The 22,597-nt window shown below is 43.0% G+C and overlaps 1 protein-coding gene across 1 annotated transcript in view; it reads right to left on the reverse strand.

Annotated features, from left to right (window-relative positions):
- Positions 1–9,207: 9,207 nt before the first annotated feature.
- Positions 9,208–22,597, reverse strand: part of LOC136621040 (40-kDa huntingtin-associated protein-like) — a 43,137-nt gene continuing 29,747 nt past the window's right edge. The window contains exons 9-12 of the mRNA XM_066596224.1: positions 21,063–21,144; positions 18,108–18,154; positions 14,070–14,125; positions 9,208–9,710 (exon numbers count right to left, since the gene is read on the reverse strand). Of these exons, the coding sequence (XP_066452321.1) occupies positions 9,629–9,710; positions 14,070–14,125; positions 18,108–18,154; positions 21,063–21,144 (267 nt within the window). The 3' untranslated portion in view covers positions 9,208–9,628. The remainder of the gene's footprint in view (positions 9,711–14,069; positions 14,126–18,107; positions 18,155–21,062; positions 21,145–22,597) is intronic.

The raw sequence follows: 22,597 nt of genomic DNA on the forward strand, positions 1-22,597 counted from the left end.
TTTTCATCTTCCTTTAACAAGAACTTTGCAGATCTTACGTCTTGTCTAATCTTGCTTGGTCAGAATATCCCATACTTTGAGACAGGAGGACCAGACTACACAATCTTGGATAATATCAGCGTCTGTTCTCCATGGGAAGGCCATTTTACAGAAATCTCGTGAGAACTAGTTCCTCTTGGCCTGTGAAATGTCTGCCTGGCAAATGATACGTTATCTTTATTGTTTAGTTTCAATAACCAATGATAAAAGTAATTATAATTTATTATAATTATTACAAGTGAGGCGTGTCCAAGCACCATTGCTTGGACACAATATGGGCAAAAGTATTTGGACACTGCAGAAAATCAGCAAATATGCAAATACTGAGTTTGCCAACAGTAGCCGAGGAAGGGCATGGGTAACATAAAAAGTTGCTGATTTTGCAATAACTATTCATTCATCCGATCAAGGCCTTGTGGGACGAACAGGAGCAAGGGATATGACACTGCCACTCACGCCCAACTTCATAACAATCTCTTCTCACAGACTTGCACGAGGAATGGTGAGCTATTACAGAGAACGTGTGGAAAGTATAACTCAATGTGTTGCCACTGTAATGCAAGCAAAGGGAGGGCCGACACATTACTAAATAAAATAATACAGCACTTTTTCTGAAAAACATGCAGTGTCCAAATACTTTTGTCCATATAGTGTATATGCACAAAAAAATGTACCCCTTTTTTACGGAAAGGTGGAATTTAAGGGTGCTGTTGTGGAGGCTCCTGAAAAACCGATTATCGTGTAAGTATAACCTATATTATCCCTATCATTTCCATGACCGAGCCACCTGAGATGTACCAACAAAACAGAACATTAGGACTGGTGTTGCGGTGGTTCAGGGATTGCTGCCATGCTCATAGCCTGGTGCAGGTTCTGCAGGTGGTTCTCCATCCTCTGGCCCTGCTTTGTGTGGGATTAGATGAGACATGTTTAGCCACACCTGTGGGCAATTGTCATGGCTATTTAGTCTGGCTGATGCTGGACTGAATTGCCGTTGAATCTTCAGTCTAGCTCTGGCTGTGGTCTCAGTCAGAGCGTGGTCCTGGACCATTTGTCTGCTGCATCTCAAAGTTAACTTTGTGTTTCTTTTCTTTTGTGTTTCTTATGTTATTTCCTGGTCCTACGTAGGGTTAACTAAGGACTAAGGGACAAGGTCAGGTACGTCCTTGTCAGGGCGATATGCCTGTGTTTAGGCAGGTCCCCATCCCTGAGGTTATTTAGAGAGGGAAAGAATTCCTAACTTTTGGTTTATTATTGTTTTGATGCACTTTGTGTATTTTTGCGGATTACAGTTTCAGCACGTCCTGGGTGGACGTGACAGCAGGGCTACTGCTGAAAGAACCTTCAATCCGAATGTCAAGTCTTCATCTACCCTGACATCTAATCTATAGTGTCTGATAAAAGTATGTGGATTTTTCCACACTGCTGCCTTGTAAATCTGGTCAACTGAGGCAGAAGCCTGTTCGGCCCAGGTAGTCGATAGTGCTCCAGTAGAGTGGGCTTTTAGTCCCTCCGGCACTGGTTTATTAATTGAAGTGTATGCGTCAAAAAATGGTCAGACGTATTCATCTTGAGATGGTGCTTTTAGAACCTTTCTTAACCCTATTTATCCCAAAAAACTGGACAAACAGGTTTGTATCTCTCCTGCATTGGCTAGTAGCCTGGATATATTGTAGGACAGCCAGTCTAACATCTAGAGCGTGGAAACTTCTCTTTTGGTTGTTCTTAGGATTATCACAAAATAATGGAATAATAATATCCTGGGACCTGTGAAAAGGTGATACCACCTTTGGCAGAAAAGAGGGATCTGGTTTAAATAAAAAATTTAGTATCTGATACCCTAAGATACAGTTTCTGAACTGACAAGGCCTGAAGTTCACTCACTCTTACAGCCGTACAAATTGCTATCAGAAAAAAATGTTTTTAAAGTTATGGTTCTTATTGGCGCTGATTGCAATGGCTCAAAAGGCTGTGCAGAGAGGGCTTTCAATATACAATTTAGGTTCCAGGTGGGAAATATGTTAGAGGTTCTAACTAGAACAATATGGGAAGGGAAGTGAAAAGCCAGTTAAAAATATATAGCTAGTAGAGATGAGCGAACGTACTCGTTTCGAGTACTTACGCACCCGAGTACCGCCATTTTCGAGTACTTCAGTACTCGGGTGAAAAGATTCGGGGGGCGCCGGGGGGCGGGGAGAGGCGTGGCGGTGCGGGGGGTAGCAGCGGGGAACAGGGGGGAGCCCTCTCTCTCTCTCTCCCTCTCCCCCCCACTCCCCACTGCTACCCCCCCGTGCCGCCACGGCGCCCCCCGAATTTTTTCGCCCGAGTACGGAAGTACTCGAAAATCGCGGTATTCGGGCGAAAAAGGGGCGTGGCCGAGCACGTTCGCTCATCTCTAATAGCTAGCTAATACATTTGAGAACCTTGCTATTAGAAGTGGACAGAAAGAACAAAAAGAAAAAATTCAGAAGGAAAGAAGAGGAGAAAGAGACACCGATCACAAACTAAAATGTTTCTGCACAAATGCACAGAGCATGGGAAACAAACAAAGAGAATTGAAGCTCCTAACACAGGAAGAGAAGTATGATGTCATAGGCATCACGGAAACTTGGTGGAATGATACACATGATTGGAACACAAGGCTTGAACAGTACAACTTTAATCTCCACAGAGATTCAAGCCTCAGAGCATGGTAGTTCTGTAGAAACTATTTGGGTAAGGATACAAGGAGAGAACAACAGAAAGGACACTGTTGTAGGCATTTACTATAGGCCACCAGGACAAGCAGAAGATATGGATGAACTCTTTCTACATCAGATGGCCAAGCTCTCAAAAAAGCATGACATAGTGATCATGGGAGATTTTAAGTATCCAGACATTTGTTGGGAATCTCTCACAGGCAAAAGTATTGGATCCAAATTCTTATCCACTTTTGCTGACAACTTTATCTTCCAAAAGGTAGAAGAGAAAACAAAGGGATCTGCTATCTTGGACCTAATTCTTATCAAAAGGGAGGAAATGGTTGCGGAAGTAAGGGTGGCTGGGACCTTAGGAGGCAGTGATCAGTGATCCTTGAATTTTGCATAAAAAGGAGAGGAAGACCTGAGAAAACTCAGACCTCAAGGTTGGGATTTCTGAAAGGCAGATTTTAATGGACTCAGAAAGAGAATAGGAAGAGCCCATTGGCAGGATGTTCTTAAGGACAGAAATGTTCAAGAAGGTTGGGAAATACTGCAAAATAAGATTCTCAAAGCACAATCATTAACAATCCCTAAAAGAAGGAAGAATGGGAAGCATTTAAAGAGACCAGGATGGATGAACACAGAATTGTACACATTTTAAAAACAAAGAAAAACATGTTTATCAATTGGGAAGATGGGGGAATATCTAAAAGAATAATATAATGCAGTCTGCAGAAACTGTAGGGCAAGTGTCAGAAAAAATAAAGCTGATAATGAATTGATGCTTGCAAAAGAGGCCAAAAGCAATAAAAAAGGATTTTGGGGGTATGTCAAAAGCAAAAGAAAAGTCAAAGATACTAATGGATGCTTACAAGATGAAAATGGTGAATTGATTAAGAATGAGGTTGAGAAGGCCGAAATTTTAAATTCCTATTTTGTATCTGTTTTCTCTCAGAAAGTATATGGAACATCAACGGATCTTCCCTGTGCTTTTGGGGGAATAAAAGAATGCAGGCTATCTAAAAACCGAGAGATGGTGAGGGAACACTTAGCTAACTTAAATGAATTCAAGTCCCAAGGTCCAGATGAATTATATCCTAGGATACTAAAGAAGGCAACAGAGGTAATTGCTGAGCCATTTGCCATAATGTTTGAAAATTCCTGGAGAACAGGAGAAGACCCAGAAGATTAGAAAAGGGCAAATGTTGTCCCTATGTTCAAAAAAGGGAAGAAGGTGGATCCAGGAAACTACAGGCCTGTGAGCCTGACTTCTATACCAGGAAAGATCTTTAAACAAATTATTAAACAGCATGTATGCAAGTACTTGGATAAAAATGGAGTAATTAATCAGAGCCAGCATGGATTTGTAGCAAACAAATTGATCAGGGAAATGCGGTGGATATAGTATATCTTGACTTTAGTAAAGCATTTGACAAAGTATCTCATACCATACTTATTGATAAAATAACCAAATATGGGATTGACAAGGCAACTGTTGGGTGGATTCACAACTAGCTGAGTGATCATACTCAAAGAGTGGTCATACATGGCTGCACACCCAAGTGGAAGAATGTATCAGTGGCATACCACAAGGCTCTGTCCTAGGCCCAGTATTGTTCAACATTTTTTATAAATGATCAATTGATGGGAAACTGATCAAATTTGCTGACAACACAAAGCTAGGAGGGATAGCTAACACTAGGAAAGAGAGGGAGAGTATTCAAAAAGATCTAGAAAAGCTTGAACAGTGGGTAGCGGCTAACAGAATGGTATTTAAGAAGGAGAAGTGCAAAGTTTTACATCCTGGCAAGAAAAATGAAAAAAGCACATACAGAATGGGAGGAATTGGACTAAGCAGCACATGTGAAAAAGACTTTGGTATACTAATAAATCATAGACTGAATATGAGTCAACAATGTGATGCAGCAGCAAAAAAGGCAAACACAATTCTGGGATGTATTAAGAGAAGCATAGAGTCTAGATTACGTGAGGTAATTATTCCCATCTACTCTTCCTTAGTCAGACCTCAGAGGGATCAGCCCTATTCTCATTTGCAAAAGGAAAGACTAGAAACAATAGGATGAAACTGAAAAGGAGGAGACACAAATTAAATATTAGAAAAAACTTTCTGACAGTGAGGGTGATCAATGAGTGGAAAAGGTTACCACAGGTGGTGCGTTCTCTTACAATGGAAGTGTTCAAACAAATGCTGGACAAATATCTCATTGGGATGATTTAGTGAATCCTGCACTGAGCAGGGGGTTGGACCAGATGACCCTTCCAACTCTACCATTCTATGATTCTAGGTCTTAGTATTTCTACCGCTTCTAAGAACCTAATGACCCATCTATTCTAAGATAACCTGGTATCAAGGAAAGTACTAAGAGCTGATATCTGCACACTAAGGGTAGCTGAAGCTAGGCCCAAATCGAACCTCCCTGCAAGAAGTCCAAGATGAGTGGGATATCTGGGGAGAACAACTGAAATGTCTCTCTTCTCGCACAAGAAATTAAACCTTCTCCACACTTTAAGACAAATGTTATTAGTGCTGTTCTTCCGGCTTAGCAACATGGTTGAAACAACCTTGTCAAACAAAGAGCTTGAAGAAGGCCAACATGGCCGAAACGTCGCTGTTATGGTGATGGGGCAATAAAGTAACTGTTTACTTTCATCCACTTATGCTGCTGGCTACTTCTTTTTGGACGACTTACGATTGGAGTTTACATGGTTTGGACAGCCTGGCGTGCATGATTGAGCCTGACCCAGAAGGGTTTCCTTTGGTGCTGTTGGTTTGACCTCTTTTTCTACAACCTTGTCAAACAGTCGTTTGCCTAGTAATATTGATTTTTCAGAGTCCATGATGAGTGGTGCAGATTTTTTTAGGCCCGAATGTGTCCGGGAACCTTAAGAGAGCAGGTCTGGGATGTTTGGAAGCATAACTGGTTCCTGGATGCTTGTCATCCTCAGAATGGAGAACCAACTCCTCTTGGGCCAGAATGGTACTATAATATCAGTGCACACTCCTCCTTTAGATATCTCTGTAAAACTCTTGAAATAAGTGGGAGAGGGGGCAACGCATATACCAGCCCTCAGCCCCAATCCTGAGATGCGTCCACTACTAAAGGACGATCCCCGGGGTGGAGGGGAAATAATTTTTTTTTACCTTCTTGTTTCTTCTGGTGGCACATAAATCTATTTCTGGAACCTCCCATTTTTGTATCAGTTCCTGAAACACCGGACTGAGAAAGGAACCACCCCCTTGATCTATTTTGTGGCGGCTGAGAAAGTCTGTTTTCATATTCTAGGAGCCTTTCAGGTGAGTACCTGATATGGATTTATGTGATGTTGGGCTCAGAAATTATTTTTTTGTGCAATACTCTGAAGAGAGGCGCACTTTGTGCCCCCCTGGTGGTTGACATATGCCACTGCTGTGGCATTGTCCGACCACACTTTTAAGTGTCGTTCTTTGGTCAGGTCTTTCGAGTCTTGGAGATCACATATAACTCTCGGAAATTTGAAGTCCGATTTCTGACTTTCTCAGACCAAGTTCCCTAAAAATAGTGGTCCTTTATCTGAGCCCACCCCAGCCTGATGCACTGGCATCTGTTGTGACTTGTATGGTCTTGTTTTGGAACCACTCTACTGTCTTGGAGATACTTTGGTCTGCAAGCCACCACAGAAGAAAGCTTTTCACAGCATTCCCTATTACCATACTTTTGTCCAGCGAGGACTGTTTCTTGTCCCATGATAACAGGATTGCCCGCTCCATGGGCCCATGCTACTGCGGGAGTACATGCTATAAGCTTGCTGAAAAGGGACATTACTTTCCCCATTGGGCAAGTCCTCACACGTAGGAATGATGTTACGTTTGCCTGAAGGTCCTGGGCTCGGTCTGCCGGCAAAAACTAACTTTTATGGAGTTTAGGATCAGCCGCAGGATTTTTTTTTGAACTAGGACAGATCGGATTTTTCCCAATTTATAATCCAGCATAGCTGTTAAGTAACTGTATCGTGACTATATTACAGTCTCTTAGAAGATTTTTTTTTTGTCTGAGTGATCACCAAAATATCCTAACTACGAATCTTTAAGGTGGGGAAGAAATAAAATTTATTTTGTATCCTTTGCCTATTATTTTTGTTATCCAAGGGTCCCCTCCAAGAAGGCCCCACTGTTGCACAAAGGACTGCAATCTTGTCCCTGATGGAGCCACTGTTTCTGTCTATAAGACAGTCCATGGTTGGGGTTAAAGATAAAGCCCCTTCTCTTGGCCCCTTTGAGATAACTCCACCTGTATGACTCTTGCTGAGGACCTGAGGGACGAAAAAATGTTTTCCTTTATGGTTTCTCCTCTGGAAACCCCTTTCTTTTATCCAAGGCTTTTTCCAAAATATCGTCTAACTCGAGACCGAACAAGAACTGCCCATGAAATGGTAACGAGCAGAACTTGTTTTTAGATGAGAAGCTAATGAACTCTACTGGTAGTGTTGGAGAGTGCCACCGTGTGGGCCAAAAGTCTGAGGGTCGCCGCCGCTGCATCAAGTAGAAAACATGTTGCCATTTTTAAAACTGGCAAGGACTCTTCAATTTTTTTGGGGGGTTCTCTTCTGAACATGCTTCTCCAGCTGTTCTAACCTGATGTTTAGGGTTCTTGCCACGCAGGTGGCTGCCATCCCTGGTCTCAATAGGTATGAAGCTGCTTCCTATGTATTTTTAAGCGAGCCCCCCCTGCCTTTTGATCCATAGGATTGAGTTGAGTGGAATCCTCAAAATGGTAAGATTATGTGTTTTGCCACAGACATATTCACCCTAGGTTCTGACTCCCAGGCTGCAGAGTCCTCCTCTGAGGTCCCCAGAAACTAACACAGCCGTCGCCAGTGCCCAAACTAAACCAGGATTATTCTCTGAAGAGAACCAGGTCCCACTCTGTAGCAGTCCAGTTTCGTCATTCGCACCACAATTATAAACAGAAGCGTCAGTGGAAGGGTGTTAAAAACTGTACATGTAATAAGTGCCGTGAGACCAAACGTCAAGCACCTGGAAATAGTTACAACAGACAAAGGGGCCTGGAAAGATATCAGCACCTGTCTCTGGATTGCAGACAACGAAACAGTTGGAGCTAATCATGCTTGTCCGTTGGCCTGAGTTTGGTCCCCTTATGTGCTTGTATGCATCCACTGGCCCCCTCTGAAACTCTGTTGCCTGGGTAAAATCTCTTCTCTGCATCATAGAGGCGTGTAGTGGTCAACAAGCTCTACACAAGCGGAAGGAGAGATCACTACCCACAAGGGAGCCTCTGAGAGCCTTTTTATAGGACAAAAATTGAACCACTTTCAGGGCCTCAGGTGACAAGACCGTTCATCTAATCACACCACAAGTCTAACTATTTGCATATTTGCCTGAGATTAGCGACAGAGTTTTGCAGCAAAACAAAAACGCCTTCTAGGTGTCTAATAGTTTTTTTACCGACTGGATTTATTGACACCTGCACATTTTTCCCCGAGACAGTTTTGGTAAAATAGAGCATGGATTTCAAATGACATGTAATGCAAATTTAAAAAGTAATATATAGTATGTAATGCAGTAGAACTTCATTTATTAATATGGTTTTTATGAGGTGCAGGTTTACTAAACTCCAATTTAATACAGCTCGGGAAACACCTTTAAATCCCGAGATGTCAATCTGCCAAGTTATGCAACAATAAATCTCCTAATCCGTGTCTCCACCTAATTAGACGGCTGTGAAAAACCCATCAGCATACAAATGTATTTTGTTAACCAAACTGACTAAACTTCAATCCATTCTGAATGTAGCATTTATTTGAACTTTGTCGAATACTTTCAAAATGCTTTTTGTTCCATCAGTCAAAAAAACTACAGCTATTCTCCTCCCTCATTGAAATCTCTCCTAGCCCTTGTGTGCTCCACCCTTGGAATACTTTTGCCTCAGACTGAAATCTAATTTTTACAGTTCACAAGTTTAAAATTACAACCACTGTTATATTACAATATGTTCTCAAGCGCAGATACCAGTAAAGCGATCTTCTGGTTTTGAGACAAAATTCAGTCCTGGGATCGGAGGGAGGTATATTACCTGCAATTGTTCTCTGCCGTCCCTCTAATCCTCTGGTTCCAGGTCCTATTTTCGGCTGTCAGAGGTAGACGACAATCTTCAGACTACCTAATCTCCACATTGCATAGAAGTGGAGATGGTAGGGTTAGACCAGTGTTTCTTCTATAAAAACACACTGACTGGCTAATCTCATCTTCAGGACATCTCCCGTATTGAGCCTTGGACCATTAGACTAACCCCTAAAGTTTAGTTTACACTTTTTTTTTTACAGATGCTCATGTGCCGCACTTGTGCTGCTTTCATGTGCATAGCTTGTCAGCAATATAAAAATTGACCCATTTACCAAACTTTTATCGAGTGTGTGGAAAGCTCTTAAATTATTGTAGACAAATCATAAATTTAAGAATCTGATTGGATACAGTTGAGAAAAAAAACCTTTATTGAAAAATACGATTGCCATAAATAAATTACAACATTATAGAACTTTATACATTGTAGACGGCGCTGGAAACACAATAGAATGTCTTTAAGAAGTGTCTTTTAAAAGAATCATATTACACTGAGACAGTAAAAGGAACATGTCACCAGGACAGGCCTCTCAGCCAACACTACTCTCATAGGTGTTAAAGTTAGGGAAGCAATGACAGAAATTACATAATATGTAACACATGGTACTTAATAAACATTAAAAGTGTATACTAATATTGTTAAAAAGCTGCATCAACAAACAGAGAGAAATACAGTCCAAATCTGCAGTCACCAGAGTAACAGAGGTCTACTTATGTGTTGGCTGACCAAGACCCTACAGCTTCTGGTAGGTCTTTTTTATGGCATGGCTCATTTGCCTTGACCTGATGGTGAGATCATTTCTTGAAGGACGAGATGTAATAAGTGGTTCTGTTCTGCTGTTAATAGTGGCCTGGAAGCATAAAGGTTAAGGTGTTAGTGGGCACATGTGGCTACTCATCCTGCAGAAAAAGCTATATATGTTACCATCTCAGAAGCTCAGACAAACTAAACAAATTAAACCAAGAGGGCACAAAATGTAAGTTCTATATTCTAACAATCAGACTCTAAATAGTTCCGGTTATAGTCCATCTTAACTCATTCCTATGCCTCTACTGTTAAAATTTGGTTATCTACTTGATAAAGCAAGAATTTTTAAAATGCCTCCCCAACCCCTTTCTGCAGTTGATGTTATATTGTTTGTATAGTTGTTCTATAAACACCCTAATTTACAGGTTTCGTGAAATGCAAGGTTATACCTTATATGTGTATACAGTGGATATAAAATGTTTACACACCGCTGTTAAAATTCCACATAAAAAAATCTAACAAAGATGAATCATTTCAGATTTATTTCCACCTTTAGGCTGCCTGTTCACGGGCGTTGCGATATCCCGCGATAGATCTCGGCCGCGGGAGCCGCCGCCTGGGAGCAGAAGCCAGCAGACGGATCTCCGCTGTGAGCCTATTTGACAGATAGGCTTACCGCGGAGAATTGTGGCAATTCGCAGCATGCTGCGATTTGCCGCCCGCAAGCGTAGACTCGCTATGACTCTCTGCTCGTGGACAGGGGGCTGCGCTTTCCATAGCAACGCTATGGAAAGCGTGCACTGCGTTTCCCGCAGCTAGGGAATGCAAAAGCTGCCCGTGGACAGGCAGCCTTAGGGCTCCCAAACACTTGCATTTTTTATGCTGCGATATTGCTGTGTTTTTTTAACGCAATTGTCAATGCGACTTTCTAATGTTAAAAACGGAACACAAGTTTGTGCTTTGTGATTTTTGTGCGATGTATTTTGAAAAACTAAAATAATGTGGTTGTATAAGTGTTCACACCCTCTTATATAAGGGGATATGGTTGTGTTCAGAATTAGCCAAATCACATTTAGACTCCTGATAAATAGTAGTCAGCACTCTGCTGCCGTTATTTACAGGGATTCTGATCTCTCCCATATAAAGTTCGGATCTTCTAGGATTTTCCTGACATTTTCTTAGTTGGTCTCTAAAGATCTTACAGCGCATCAAAAGGAGTCTGTTGGAAGGTGTCAGTCAGAAGAAGGGGACCAAAACATTCCCATGACATTACATGTAGCATGTAACACAGTGAAGACGGTCAGCAAGAAGTGGATTACATTTGGCACAACAATGACATTACCAAGAACTGGAAGTTCCTCAAAAACTGGTGTATAAACCAGAATCAAACTGGTCCGGGAGGTTACTAAGAGGCCGACAGCAACAATAAAGGAGCTGCAGGAGTTTCTGGCAAGTACTGGTTGTGTAGTGCATGTGACAACCATCTCCTGTGTTCTTCATATGTCTGGGCTGTGGGGTAGAGGGACGGAAGCCTTTTCTAAAAGAGAACATCCAAGCCCAACTATGTTCTTCCAAATCCTCCATCAAGTCTTCCAGCAGTCTGTGGGAGAACGTGTTATGTCTGATGATACCAAGGGGGAACTTGTTGGCCATAATTACAAAAGAGATGTTTGGTGTAAAGCCAACATTAGACATCACCAGAAGACACCAGTCCCGCACTGAAGATGGTGGGGGCAGCATCATGTGTGGGGCTGTCTTGCTGTGGAGCTGGGGATTTTGTCAAGGGGGAGGGAATTATGAACAGTTCCAAATATCAGTCCATGTTGGCACAAAACCTTCACGCCTCTGCTAAAAAGCTGAAGAGGAATTTCACCTTTCAGCACGGCCACAACCTAAAACAGACTGCCAAATCACCAAGAGAATGGCTTCACCAGAAGAAGGTCACATTTCTAGAATGGCCCAGCCAGATCACAGATCTGGATGCCAATGAAAATCTGTGGCTGGCCTGGAGTTGAAGCTGCTGCAAGGAAGAGTGGGCAAAGATATATTTTTTTACTGTAAATGATTTTGGCTTGTTTTCCAATGGAATTGTACATATAAGGGGTCACACTGAAAGTGGAAATAAATCTGAAATTATTGATCTGTCTTTAACAGCGCAGTGTAGACTTTTATATCCACTGTATAAGGCATGCAATCAGAAATACAGCACTGCAAGAAAGTAAAAATCTGAAAATCAGTAAGTGAGGTGTTCATAATACGATCCAGCAACAACTATTACATTAACACCTTATATTCCAGCAATCTGACAAAATACGGGCCGCTACAGATAAATGGAAACAAATATCTTGCATACAGAAGAGACCGAGCATTGCATAACATCAATAATAGTAAACATGGTGCTTCAGGATTCCTTCAAGGATTACTGAAAGATTAAGCAAGATTAGACACCATCTAGAAAAAAAGCAGAAGTTCTGTATGTTTATTGCGTAATAAGTCCAGAAGACACATGCTGCAAAAATGTCAGCTAACCAAATTAGGAGAGAAAATAGTTGACTGATAATGGCCGGACGACCTAAAACAACCATTGGATACTTATCAGTAAGGCATTAACACTTGGTTACAGCAGTGCGGCAAAGAGCTGCACCACTAAGGCTAGGCTGCGGGTATACCCGTGACCATAAAGAACAATCGGCGCTGTGTCGCAGATATCCACGGGAAAATAGAAGATGCTGCGTTCTGTTTTCCGCAAGCGGATTACGCGATTCTGAGCCGCTAATGTGAGCGGAACTGCGTAATCCAATGAATTTGATTGATCCACGTATTACTGTGGATAAAATGCGTACGGAATCCACAATTCCTATGCAGTCATTTGAGACGGGCCTTAGGCCGCCTGTCCACAGCCAGGACGGAGTATTGCTAGCAATATTCTGCCATGGGGGAGGAGGGGGGAGCACTAAAAGGTTTCCGTGATGAGCCTATCTAATAGATAGGCTCACCGCAGAGATTCGCAGCATGCCGCAATTTTAATCACGCGAACAGAGAATTGCTATTATTCTCCGCACGTGGGCGTCGGGCTGTGCTTTCCATAGTCCTCCTATGAAAGCGTGTCTTGCGAGCTCCGCGTGCGATTTATCGGCGCAGATCTCGCAATGACAACTCGCCCGTAGACAGCCAGCCGTACACATGCAAAATTGCAGGAAAAAAAAGAAAAATCAATGCAAGGAAATAACCGCTTCTACAGAAAAAGAAGTACAAGCCCATCTTCCAACAACCTTAGGCCCAATGTCCACGTGCGGATTTTATTAATAAAATCCGCATGTGGCCCCCACACGTGAGATTCATGCATCTTGCTGCCCATAGGGATGCATTAGCATCCGTAGGGCAGCTAAAAGCATGTAGATGGGATTTCTTCCTGGCATGCGGGTCGCACGCACAGGAAGAAATTGCAGCATGCTTCATTTTCCTGCGGATGTGCTGCACGGTCGGCTCCTGCGGTTTCCATTTAAGCCTATGGAAGCCGTCTATACCCATGGCACAGTCACAGCTGTTTTTGTGCTGTGCCAAGGATACACAGGAGAGTGGGAGTTTTAAAAAAAAAGCTGTGTACGGCGTATGTGACCGGCACACTGCCGGCATGCCGAGCACATCCGTCAGCTGGAAGAAAGAAGATCCGGCCTGCACAGAGGAGAGCTCCCAGCTTCCAGAGAGGGTAAGAAAATGTATTTTCCCTCTCCATGGCCACAGGCACGCATGGATTCTACTACGGGATTCAGCATTGGAATCCATGCGTGCAAGTGGACATTACTTACTGTACCCATGTTTAACAGTCTGCATTCTACATACAATACTTGGACCCTCCATATTTTTGGGGAGAAACTGTAGTTTCATATATCGGTATGTTGTAATATTTACCAAAAGTTCAAAGGTAAATAAATCAAATGTTAGTAAGAGTGGCTTCACATGGGTGTAATTCACTGAGTGCCGTGCGCGAGGCGGCACGTAGCAAGTACATTGCATACTCGTTATGCGCTGCCAATTGCCACACATTATCATGGCGTGTATGCGCGCGTGATATGTGCCAAGAGAACATACTGCGTTCTTTCTTGCACATGCATTTTGTGCGATATGTGTGAGTGGCAACATGGGAGCTTATGGCAGATTGATACAGCGTATTACATATGCAAAGCCCTTAGGTTGCATACATGCAACCATACTGTGGGCACATTTTAGTGTCGCTACTTTGGACGAGTGTCACAGCCTGTCTGCGGTTTTACTGATCCAAAGTCACAGTTTCATAGGGATCTATGGTGCTGCGAGTTTGGGTCAGCAGTCCTGCTGACAGGTCAAGATACTCAACCATAATACAGGCACTACATTTCGCAGGTAATAAGGTTGTGTGAATGCAGCCTTACAGAATAACTTCCTATATAGTTTATATTGAGTAGTCCACTGCAAAACATACCAAAGTTCCACTTGCAAAATTTTTAGTGATTCTACATCGCTCTCCTGGCATGCCATCTGTAGATAGAAATAAATGGTCAATGAGAAACTGCCATACGAGTCCACAAGGCACCAAATACACACAAAGAAGATTGTAGTGCGATCCCCATCCATAGTTGGACCAGACACTCATTCATATTATGGGCACATAAATACACCTGTAGTACGCTCATGTGACAATGCACTGTTGTATAGTTCAGTTTATTTACTGTATCATAAAAGCCACAACCATTCATTGGCATAGCTTTATCTCTTTCTAATCATCTGAACAGGTTTACTAGTAATGCAGCGTCCATTAGCCCCGATTTGACATGTTACTTCATACGGTAATTACTTTGAAATGCTTTTACATATGCAAGCGATTCTGAGCTTGTATTTTGTGACACCTTGTACTTTATGTTAGTGCTCAAGTTTGGTCGCCAATTTTCTGCTTAACGCCTCCTGCACACAGGCGGATTTGCATTGCGGAATGCGGAGCTGTATAATACTCCCATTGTTTTCAATGAGACCGCTCAGACAGCCACTCGATAGCAGCGCTTTCCAGCACCTAAATTGTCGAGCACTGTCTGTTATGCTTTTGCCTATTTAGCACACCTCATCAATGATGAGCTATGCTAAACTCCGCTGTCAGCCGCAGCTCCCTGCAGCCGAAAGCCAAAGTAAAATTGCGTTGCTTACTGTAACGCCGGTGTGAGGGAGGCCTAAGGGAACAACTTTTCTAACTTTGAAGATATCACAAACTTATTTTTTAAGGGACAAAATTCAGTTCTGAAGTGACTGAGATTCATTATATTTGAAATCCCCATAAATCACCCCATTTTTAAAAACTGCACCCCTCAAAGTTTCAAAATGGCATTGAGAAAGTTTGTAAACTCCAGGTGTTTGAAAAGAATAAGTAAGGTGGAGGGAAAATTTCATTTTTCTAGCAAATATTCAATTTTAATACAAATGTTTTCTCTAACAGCAGGAGTTACAAATAAACACAAATCAATATTTATTACTCAGAATCAGCAGTTTCCAGATATATCCCACCCGTGGCCCTAATTTGCATCATGACTCAAACACAGCCCTCAAAGATAAAAGAGCACCTCGTCAATTTTGAGCTGTCTTCTCATTTTGCCTTTTTTAAAGTTTTATTCTGTGTCCTAGTATATGCAATCCTCTGATCACGGAAATAATATACTTCAATACCTCTGTATTGCAGTGTGTTAATTCCATTCATGTTACATTTAAATTGGCATGCCGGCAACTGTTAGGCTTTCAGCTGCGATGGCAACCCAGTGATTTTATACGACTGTAGGGAGCCGATGAGCTGACAGAGGGAGCCCTCTCTGTTAATCACTTAGATTCCTCAGTCCGCATTGACTGCAGCATCTAAGGGGTTTAAAATACTTGTGCCGGTGGTATCTTCAATTCTGAACATTCGCACGGTGTGCCAACTCTATAATGCAGTTAGCACTGGCAAGTCATGGTGTGGACACAGCTGCTGAGCCCACACTATAAGGCTGCCTGTCCACCCGCGTTGCGGTATCCCGCCCAGGAGCAGGAGTCGGCAGACGGATCTCCGCAGTCAGCCTATCTGACAGATAGGCTGACTGCGCAGAATCACGGTAAATTTGCAGCATGTTGCGAATTGCACCCGCGAGCGGAGAATCGCAATGATTCTCTGCTCGTGGACAGGGGCAAAGAGCTCTCCATAGCATAGTGTAGCTTTCACTGCGTTCACGCGGGGAACGCAATTCAAACCCGTCCGTGGACAGGCAGCCTTACTGTATTGTACTATTAAGGTGCTTTATGGGAATGATTTTCCCACAGCACTGTAATAAGTATGCCGCAAACCAGAAAGGGATTGAGAGAAATGTTCACATAATGCATGTAGTGCTCTACTTTTCTAGAAACCAGTAAGAGATTAATGGATTCCCAACTGATGCAGGTAGTAAACATACAGGCTGCACACAGTGAGCTTAACAAGCAAATATAACATAGCTGCCATATATAAGGCTGAAGCCATATGTTATAGTTTTGCCATAATTTACATAGAGCTGCTATGCAATAAAAAAAAAAACTGAAAAAAACTCTGAAAGAGCCACTAAAAGGGCCTTAACAAATGAACCTATGCCTCCTAAACAGGGTCCATTGTGGATTTCTTATTGAGACGAGTCCTGCTTTCCCCACTTGTGCGACTTAATTATATTTCAGAGTGTTATTCAATTTGTAATATGACCCTTATTATTTCACAAACACTAGCGCTCATGTTTTTCCTACAACTGCCGGGCTGCACCTGTAAGCACAAGCAATTAGCGTCATTACATGCCATTAATGGTCATTTACTAGCACTAATTGCTACCCTATTTTCCCTGAAAATAAGACCTACCTTGAAGATAAGCCCCACCCTGATTTTTTGGGAGGCTTTAAATATAATCCCTACCCTGAAAATAAGCCCTAGCTGCATTACAATGCTGCATGCAAAAAAAAAGAAAAGCAATACATTACCTTGCAGGCTCGGTACACGTCCCTCCTGCTGCTCTCCGGAGCTCTGACGCGCATTTTGCAGTCCTCAGCCATCCATAGAAGATCACTTCCTGGTTTTGGGATTCATAAATCCCACCTCCAGGAAACGATGGCTCTGATTAATTCATCGAGCGTTGCATTGGTTGGCTGAGCAGCACTTAAAAACGAATGTGATGGCTTTCATTGGTTTATTGAGCGCTGCATTGATTGGTTCTCGAGCACTGCTCAGCCATGTTCTTATGTGAACATTTGTCTTAATCCCTTTCTGGTTTGCGGCATACTATTACAGTGCTGTGGGAAAACCATTACCGTAAAGCACCATAATAGTACGGTACAGTAAGGCTGCCTGTCCACGGACGGGTTTGAATTGCGTTTCCCGTGGCGGTAATGCGGCCGCAGGGAACGCAGTGAAAGCTACACTATGTAATGGAGAGCTCTTTGCCCCTGTACACGAGCAGAGAATCATTGCGATTCTCTGCTTGCGGGTGCAATTCGCAACATCCTGCAAATTTACCGTGATTCTCCACAGTCAGCCTATCTGTCAGATAGGCTGACAGCGGAGATCCGTCTGCTGACTCCTGCTCCCAGGTGGGATAGCGCAACGCCCGTGGAGAGGCAGCCTTATAGTGTCGGCTCAGCAGGTGTGTCCACACCATGACTCTGGAGAGCAGCGGGAGAGAGCTGGACCGAGTCCGCTAGGAAAGTACAATAAGACATCCTCAAAAAAATAGGACCTAGCGCCTCTTTTATGGCAAAAATTAATTTAAGACAGGGTCTTATTGTCAGTGAAACACGGTATTACACAAACATAGGTTCAGCCCTGCAATCTAAGGGCTCACTCACACGTTTATGTGTCCCAGTAATTTTTCCTGCATGTAAAATATACAGCACACAGCAAATACGTATGTACATGCATATTTGCTGCATATGCTAAATCCACATAGCCTATATTGGTGTTTAATATGCATCAAATAGGACATGTTGCATTTTTTTTCACACGCATGAAAAATCGCAGGTGTGAATGCCCAATAGAAGTCAATGGGCTTTTAGCACTATATGTCATACATGGGCAACATACACCCTAATAAAGTAGAGCAACTGCAGAGAAATCACATACAATCAGCAGAAAACTACAATAACAGCCTGAATACAGTGTGTAGAGGTCCGGCTGTGATGTCCTGATGGTCTTTAGAGGGATTTGTTCATTTGCCTTGTTGTAGAGGTTTCTGTGGCTGAAAAGCAGTTCCTTGCATTTAAATGGATGTTTTTACTATGGCATGTGCAATGGTTTTCTGTAGGCCCCATTCAGATAAATGGGACAGTCACAGAAGTGTGTGTGAACATACTCCAACCGCTGTCCCTTGGCACAGCCCGGTATGATGTCACCATGTGTCATCAGGGATTTTCTATAGGAGTCACAGTTTCATTCCCAGAGTAAATCTTGCACTATTAGACAGAACATAATATGGAGGTATGTGGTGATACTTGCCACAACAGACTGCAACAGCAAGAACACCTCCTCAGTCAGGTAATTCACTGCGGGAAAGAGAGAGAAAACAAATAAAGCCGATGAAATACTATTTAGTCAGTGGAGCCAATTAGTCACACATTATCCATACATATGAGACAAAGCTAGTTTACGATTATTATTCTAGGTGATTCATGGCTGCCATTGTCCTGCGTTTATGTAATCCACAAACACTTAGAATGATAGACTAAAACGCAAACTACACCCCAAAAAGCCACAAGAACGTCTGTATTTAAAGGTTTTGTCATTCCATACCTTATTGATGACGGAGATGCTGGTGGTTTCAACTCCATAATTACACAGACACTGACAGCTAAGGAAGTTGCTAACACCACTAATCTCCGACAACTAGTTCCGCCAATACTTTCTAGTCATCTCTTGCTAACTACTGGATGAAATCCGGACAGACATGACTACAGACACGTAAATACACACAGCGGTAAATGTAGTCCAGACTTAGGGCTCATGTCCACGAGCAAAAGAAGAATTAAATCCGCAGCGGATTTTAACTCTTCTCCCGCGCGCGGATCCGCACCCCATAGGGATGCATTGACCACCCGCGGGTAGATAAATACCCGTGGATGGTCAATAAAAGGGATTTTTAAAAAATGGAGCATGAAAAAATCTGGACCATGCTCCATTTTCGTGTGGGTCTCCCGCGGGGACGGCTCCCGCGGGCTTCTATTGGAGCCTATGGAAGCCGTCTGGATCCGCGTGAGACCAAAAATCGGAATTTACTCACCTGCTCCGGATCTTCTCTTCGCCGCGGCTTCATCTTCTCTCCGTCGCGTCCGGATCTTCTTTCTTCGGGCCGGCGCATGCGTGAGGCACGCAACCCACGTGCCCTGCGCATCCGCCGGGCCGAAGAAAGAAGATCCGGCCACGACGGAGAGAAGATGAAGCCGTGGTGAAGGGAAGATCCGGAGCGGGCGAGAGGTAAGTTAATTCTTATTTTAAGCGCTCATGTCCGCGGGGCAGGAGGGACCCGCTACGGATTCTACAGAAGAAGAATCTGTAGCGGGCCTGATTTTCCCCGTGGACATGAGGCCTTAGAGAGATGCAGCTTAAAAGATTTCTGGTATTTTGGATTTTCTTAGCATTCGTGGTTGTATGCAAGTCTACTAATGGACAAGCAGTGGATTTCATGCCGGCGGTTGATTTGTGGTAATGTGACATTAGTGGTTTATCTCTTAAGGTTACATATAGCGATGGGAAATAAAAATTTAAAAAAAAAAAAATCAAAAAAAAAAAATCGCTAAAAAGCCATCATCAGCGTGTCTAAACACGCGGCCATCATGCACTTTTCGTGCACTGCTGGCTGGTCGTTTCAGTCCAACCTAATCGTCATTCGGCCTTAGCAGCAGTTCTCCACGGGTAGTGCTGATAGCATTGTTTCCCCGTGGAGAACAAAGGAGCTGAATGCAGATAAGAGCCCTCCGGCTGTTAACTGCATTCAGCTAAAGGATTCATTTGCACGCCAATAAGCTATAAAGTAGCTAAGTAGCTACTTAATAGTTTGTGCAAAATGATCGCTCAAAGCTGTCACTCAAACTGTCGTTTGAGCGATCTTTGAGCGATCAACACTCTGTGCAAATGGGCCTTTATACATTAGTCATGTGTAGTTGGCTTTTCTTCTGCTAGGTAGAATAATAGTGAAATGCTTGACTTCCAGTAATGGGCTCATCAGGAGACAACCACTCACTCTCATCTCTCAGGATGCAATAACATACCACCGGAGAGCTAAGGAAAAGGCCATGGCACAATGGCTGTGCCCACTCCCTATATTCCTACAGTACTGCATTCTGTACCATATAGAATGGAAGCTCACACCTCGGGCTCCATGATGCCAGGATTTCGTGAAGGTGATGTCGCAGCCTCTGATTGGCCAGATTGCCGCCAACAGTCAGGTGACCAGACGGAGACAGGGCAGCTGAGCCGGTTAGCGGCAAAGACAGGTGAGAGTGTTTTATTTCAACCCATGTCCAGGTGGTAAAAAATTTTAATTTGAATCCACATAACCCCTTTAACCCGTTAAGGACATGCTCCCGGTTTCTTTTTTTGCTCCTCACAAATCTTAATAGTTTTCTGTAGCTACCTGAGGTCTTGGTTTTTTTGTTGTTGTATTTTTCCATGGTACCATTTAATGTACCACATAATTAACTGGGAAAAACTTTTACAAATTTCTAAGTGGAGTAAAATGGGTAAAAAAGCGCAATTCCACCCTCTTGGGGAAGACCATGTGACCAAAAATGCGCAATTGTTTTTTTTCCCCAACAACATTCACCGGGTGAGATAAATAACATGTTTTTTTGATAGATCAGACTTTTATAGATGCGGTGATACCAAATATGCTTTTTTTATTAGTATGGGAACAAGCTTTTTTAAATTAAACTGTCTTTCTTTATTTTTTTCTAATTAAAAAAAAAACTAAATGATTTTTAAATTTCTCACAGGGGACTTGATTTAGTGATCACTACTGCAGTATTATGTAATACCACATTACATGATATCGCATTTTGACAAGCAGTCTATGAAGGCACATCACAGGCACACCCTTATAGGCATTTATGTGTCCTGTAGACCTTTAGAAGGCTACTGGCTGCCATGAAAACCGAACGGCCCACCCAAAATCACATGGGTGCCATTTGGGACCCCCTATAATGATCATGGCATTTAAATGCCACTGTCTGAATTGATCAGGCTGTCTCGGGCATATGTCTGCTATCACAGACAGCTGGCACCCGCCTTGTATGGAGCGGGATCAGCTCCATATAAACCCGGCACACCCAGGACGTAAGTTTACACCTTGTGATGTTAAGGGGTTAATATATGAGTGGGTTACTGCCAAGTAGTTCTACCATTAATCTGTCTCAGCATATTCTCTAAACTAGGAAGAATTGCTAATCTTGCTCCTACCATGGCTGTGGCTGTCAAAGGCTTCCCAGTCATACTTCTCCAGTGTCTGCGCATGTTCAGGTAAGAGCTTTTGAGGGGGGGGCTGAAAGAAGACAGAATACGATGTCAGCACACAACATACTGCCGATAACACGGAGTAAGCCATCATCATACATCGAGTTATTAACCCCTTCACTCCCAAGCCTTTTTTTTCTTTCGGAAAAATCATTGTTACACAATACTCCTGTTATTTGTACAAAACAGCAATTATTACAGAAGTATCTACAAAAGAAAAATTATGCATGACACGTAATTACAGGGGCTTTTCTCAGGATAGGTCATGATAGCTGATCGTTGGGGATCCACCACTCAGGACCCCCAGCAATCTACTGATATTGGGCCAGCTGTCAGCGTGGATGGAGCAGGAAGCTGACAACTGCGGCCCGGATTGGTAATTGTAGGCACAGCTCTTAATTAAATAGGGATATTTTGTACTGCTGGTGCACTACAGCCAATAGGTGAAGGCAGGGGTGATGTGCCCATCCTCCTGGCATCACGGTTACCATCGCTGAGCAGTGATGGCAGTAGTGCGGGCGCGTATCTGCTGCAGCTGTCACATGCTGTCCATATATAGACAAAGACTAGGTGGACCACAGGAGCCTCAGTGTTGGATCGCTGGGACAGAGAATATGTGAGTACTCGTTCATTTTGTTTTATCAGTTTCTTTTCTTAAATTTCTTTTTAGACTGCCGCACATCCTGAGGTTCTCAATACTGGTGAACTGCGGCTACCTCTGCTCACCTGGCAGCTTTCTCTCTATGCACAGTTAACACATCTGTGGAACGGCGGGGTTGGCCTGAAGCTTATGGATACGAAGACCCTGCATTACATATGAAAGCTGATTTAAAGAAGGCAATAGCAGCATTTAAAGTGAACCAACGATGGAATCAGGATTTCTGCTACTAGATAGAGCAGCAAAAGCCTGGTGACACATTGACTTTAAACCCTTATGCTCATGGTCATGCTATGGCATTACATAATACTGCAGGAGCGATCAAAGAATCGCAAATTATTCCCCCCTCTGGAGACTAAAAAAAAATAAAAAATATAAATAAAACAAAAATACATACTTGGTATCGCTGCATCTGTAAAAGTTCCAATCTATCAAAGTAATGCTCTGTAACTGTAACTAGCGCTATTTGATGCCTAGAGATCCAGTAGACTGACTGCAGGAGAAAAAAAGGGGTCCGTGTAAACCTGTACTGCCACAGATCAGAGTCAGTGCGAGGAACCCACCTCGGAAAACAAAGGATCCACTTGTGCTGTCGGGAGCACCAGCAGACAGCCAGGAAGACTGAAGAATGCCACTTGAGAGAGATAAATATGCGAATTAGGACCAAGTTCACTTGTGGGTTGTCAGGAGTACAAGCAGAGAGCTAGGGCGTCTGAAGAATGCCATTTGAGAGGTAAGTTTGCAAGATCATACAGAGCCCGCTTGTGACAGGTGCATCCCTTGGGATGAGCCGCTATAGATAGAAGGGTAAACCAAAGCTTTT

Source organism: Eleutherodactylus coqui, chromosome 3 (genome assembly GCF_035609145.1).
Source record: "Eleutherodactylus coqui strain aEleCoq1 chromosome 3, aEleCoq1.hap1, whole genome shotgun sequence".
Taxonomy (NCBI): Eukaryota; Metazoa; Chordata; class Amphibia; order Anura; family Eleutherodactylidae; genus Eleutherodactylus; species Eleutherodactylus coqui.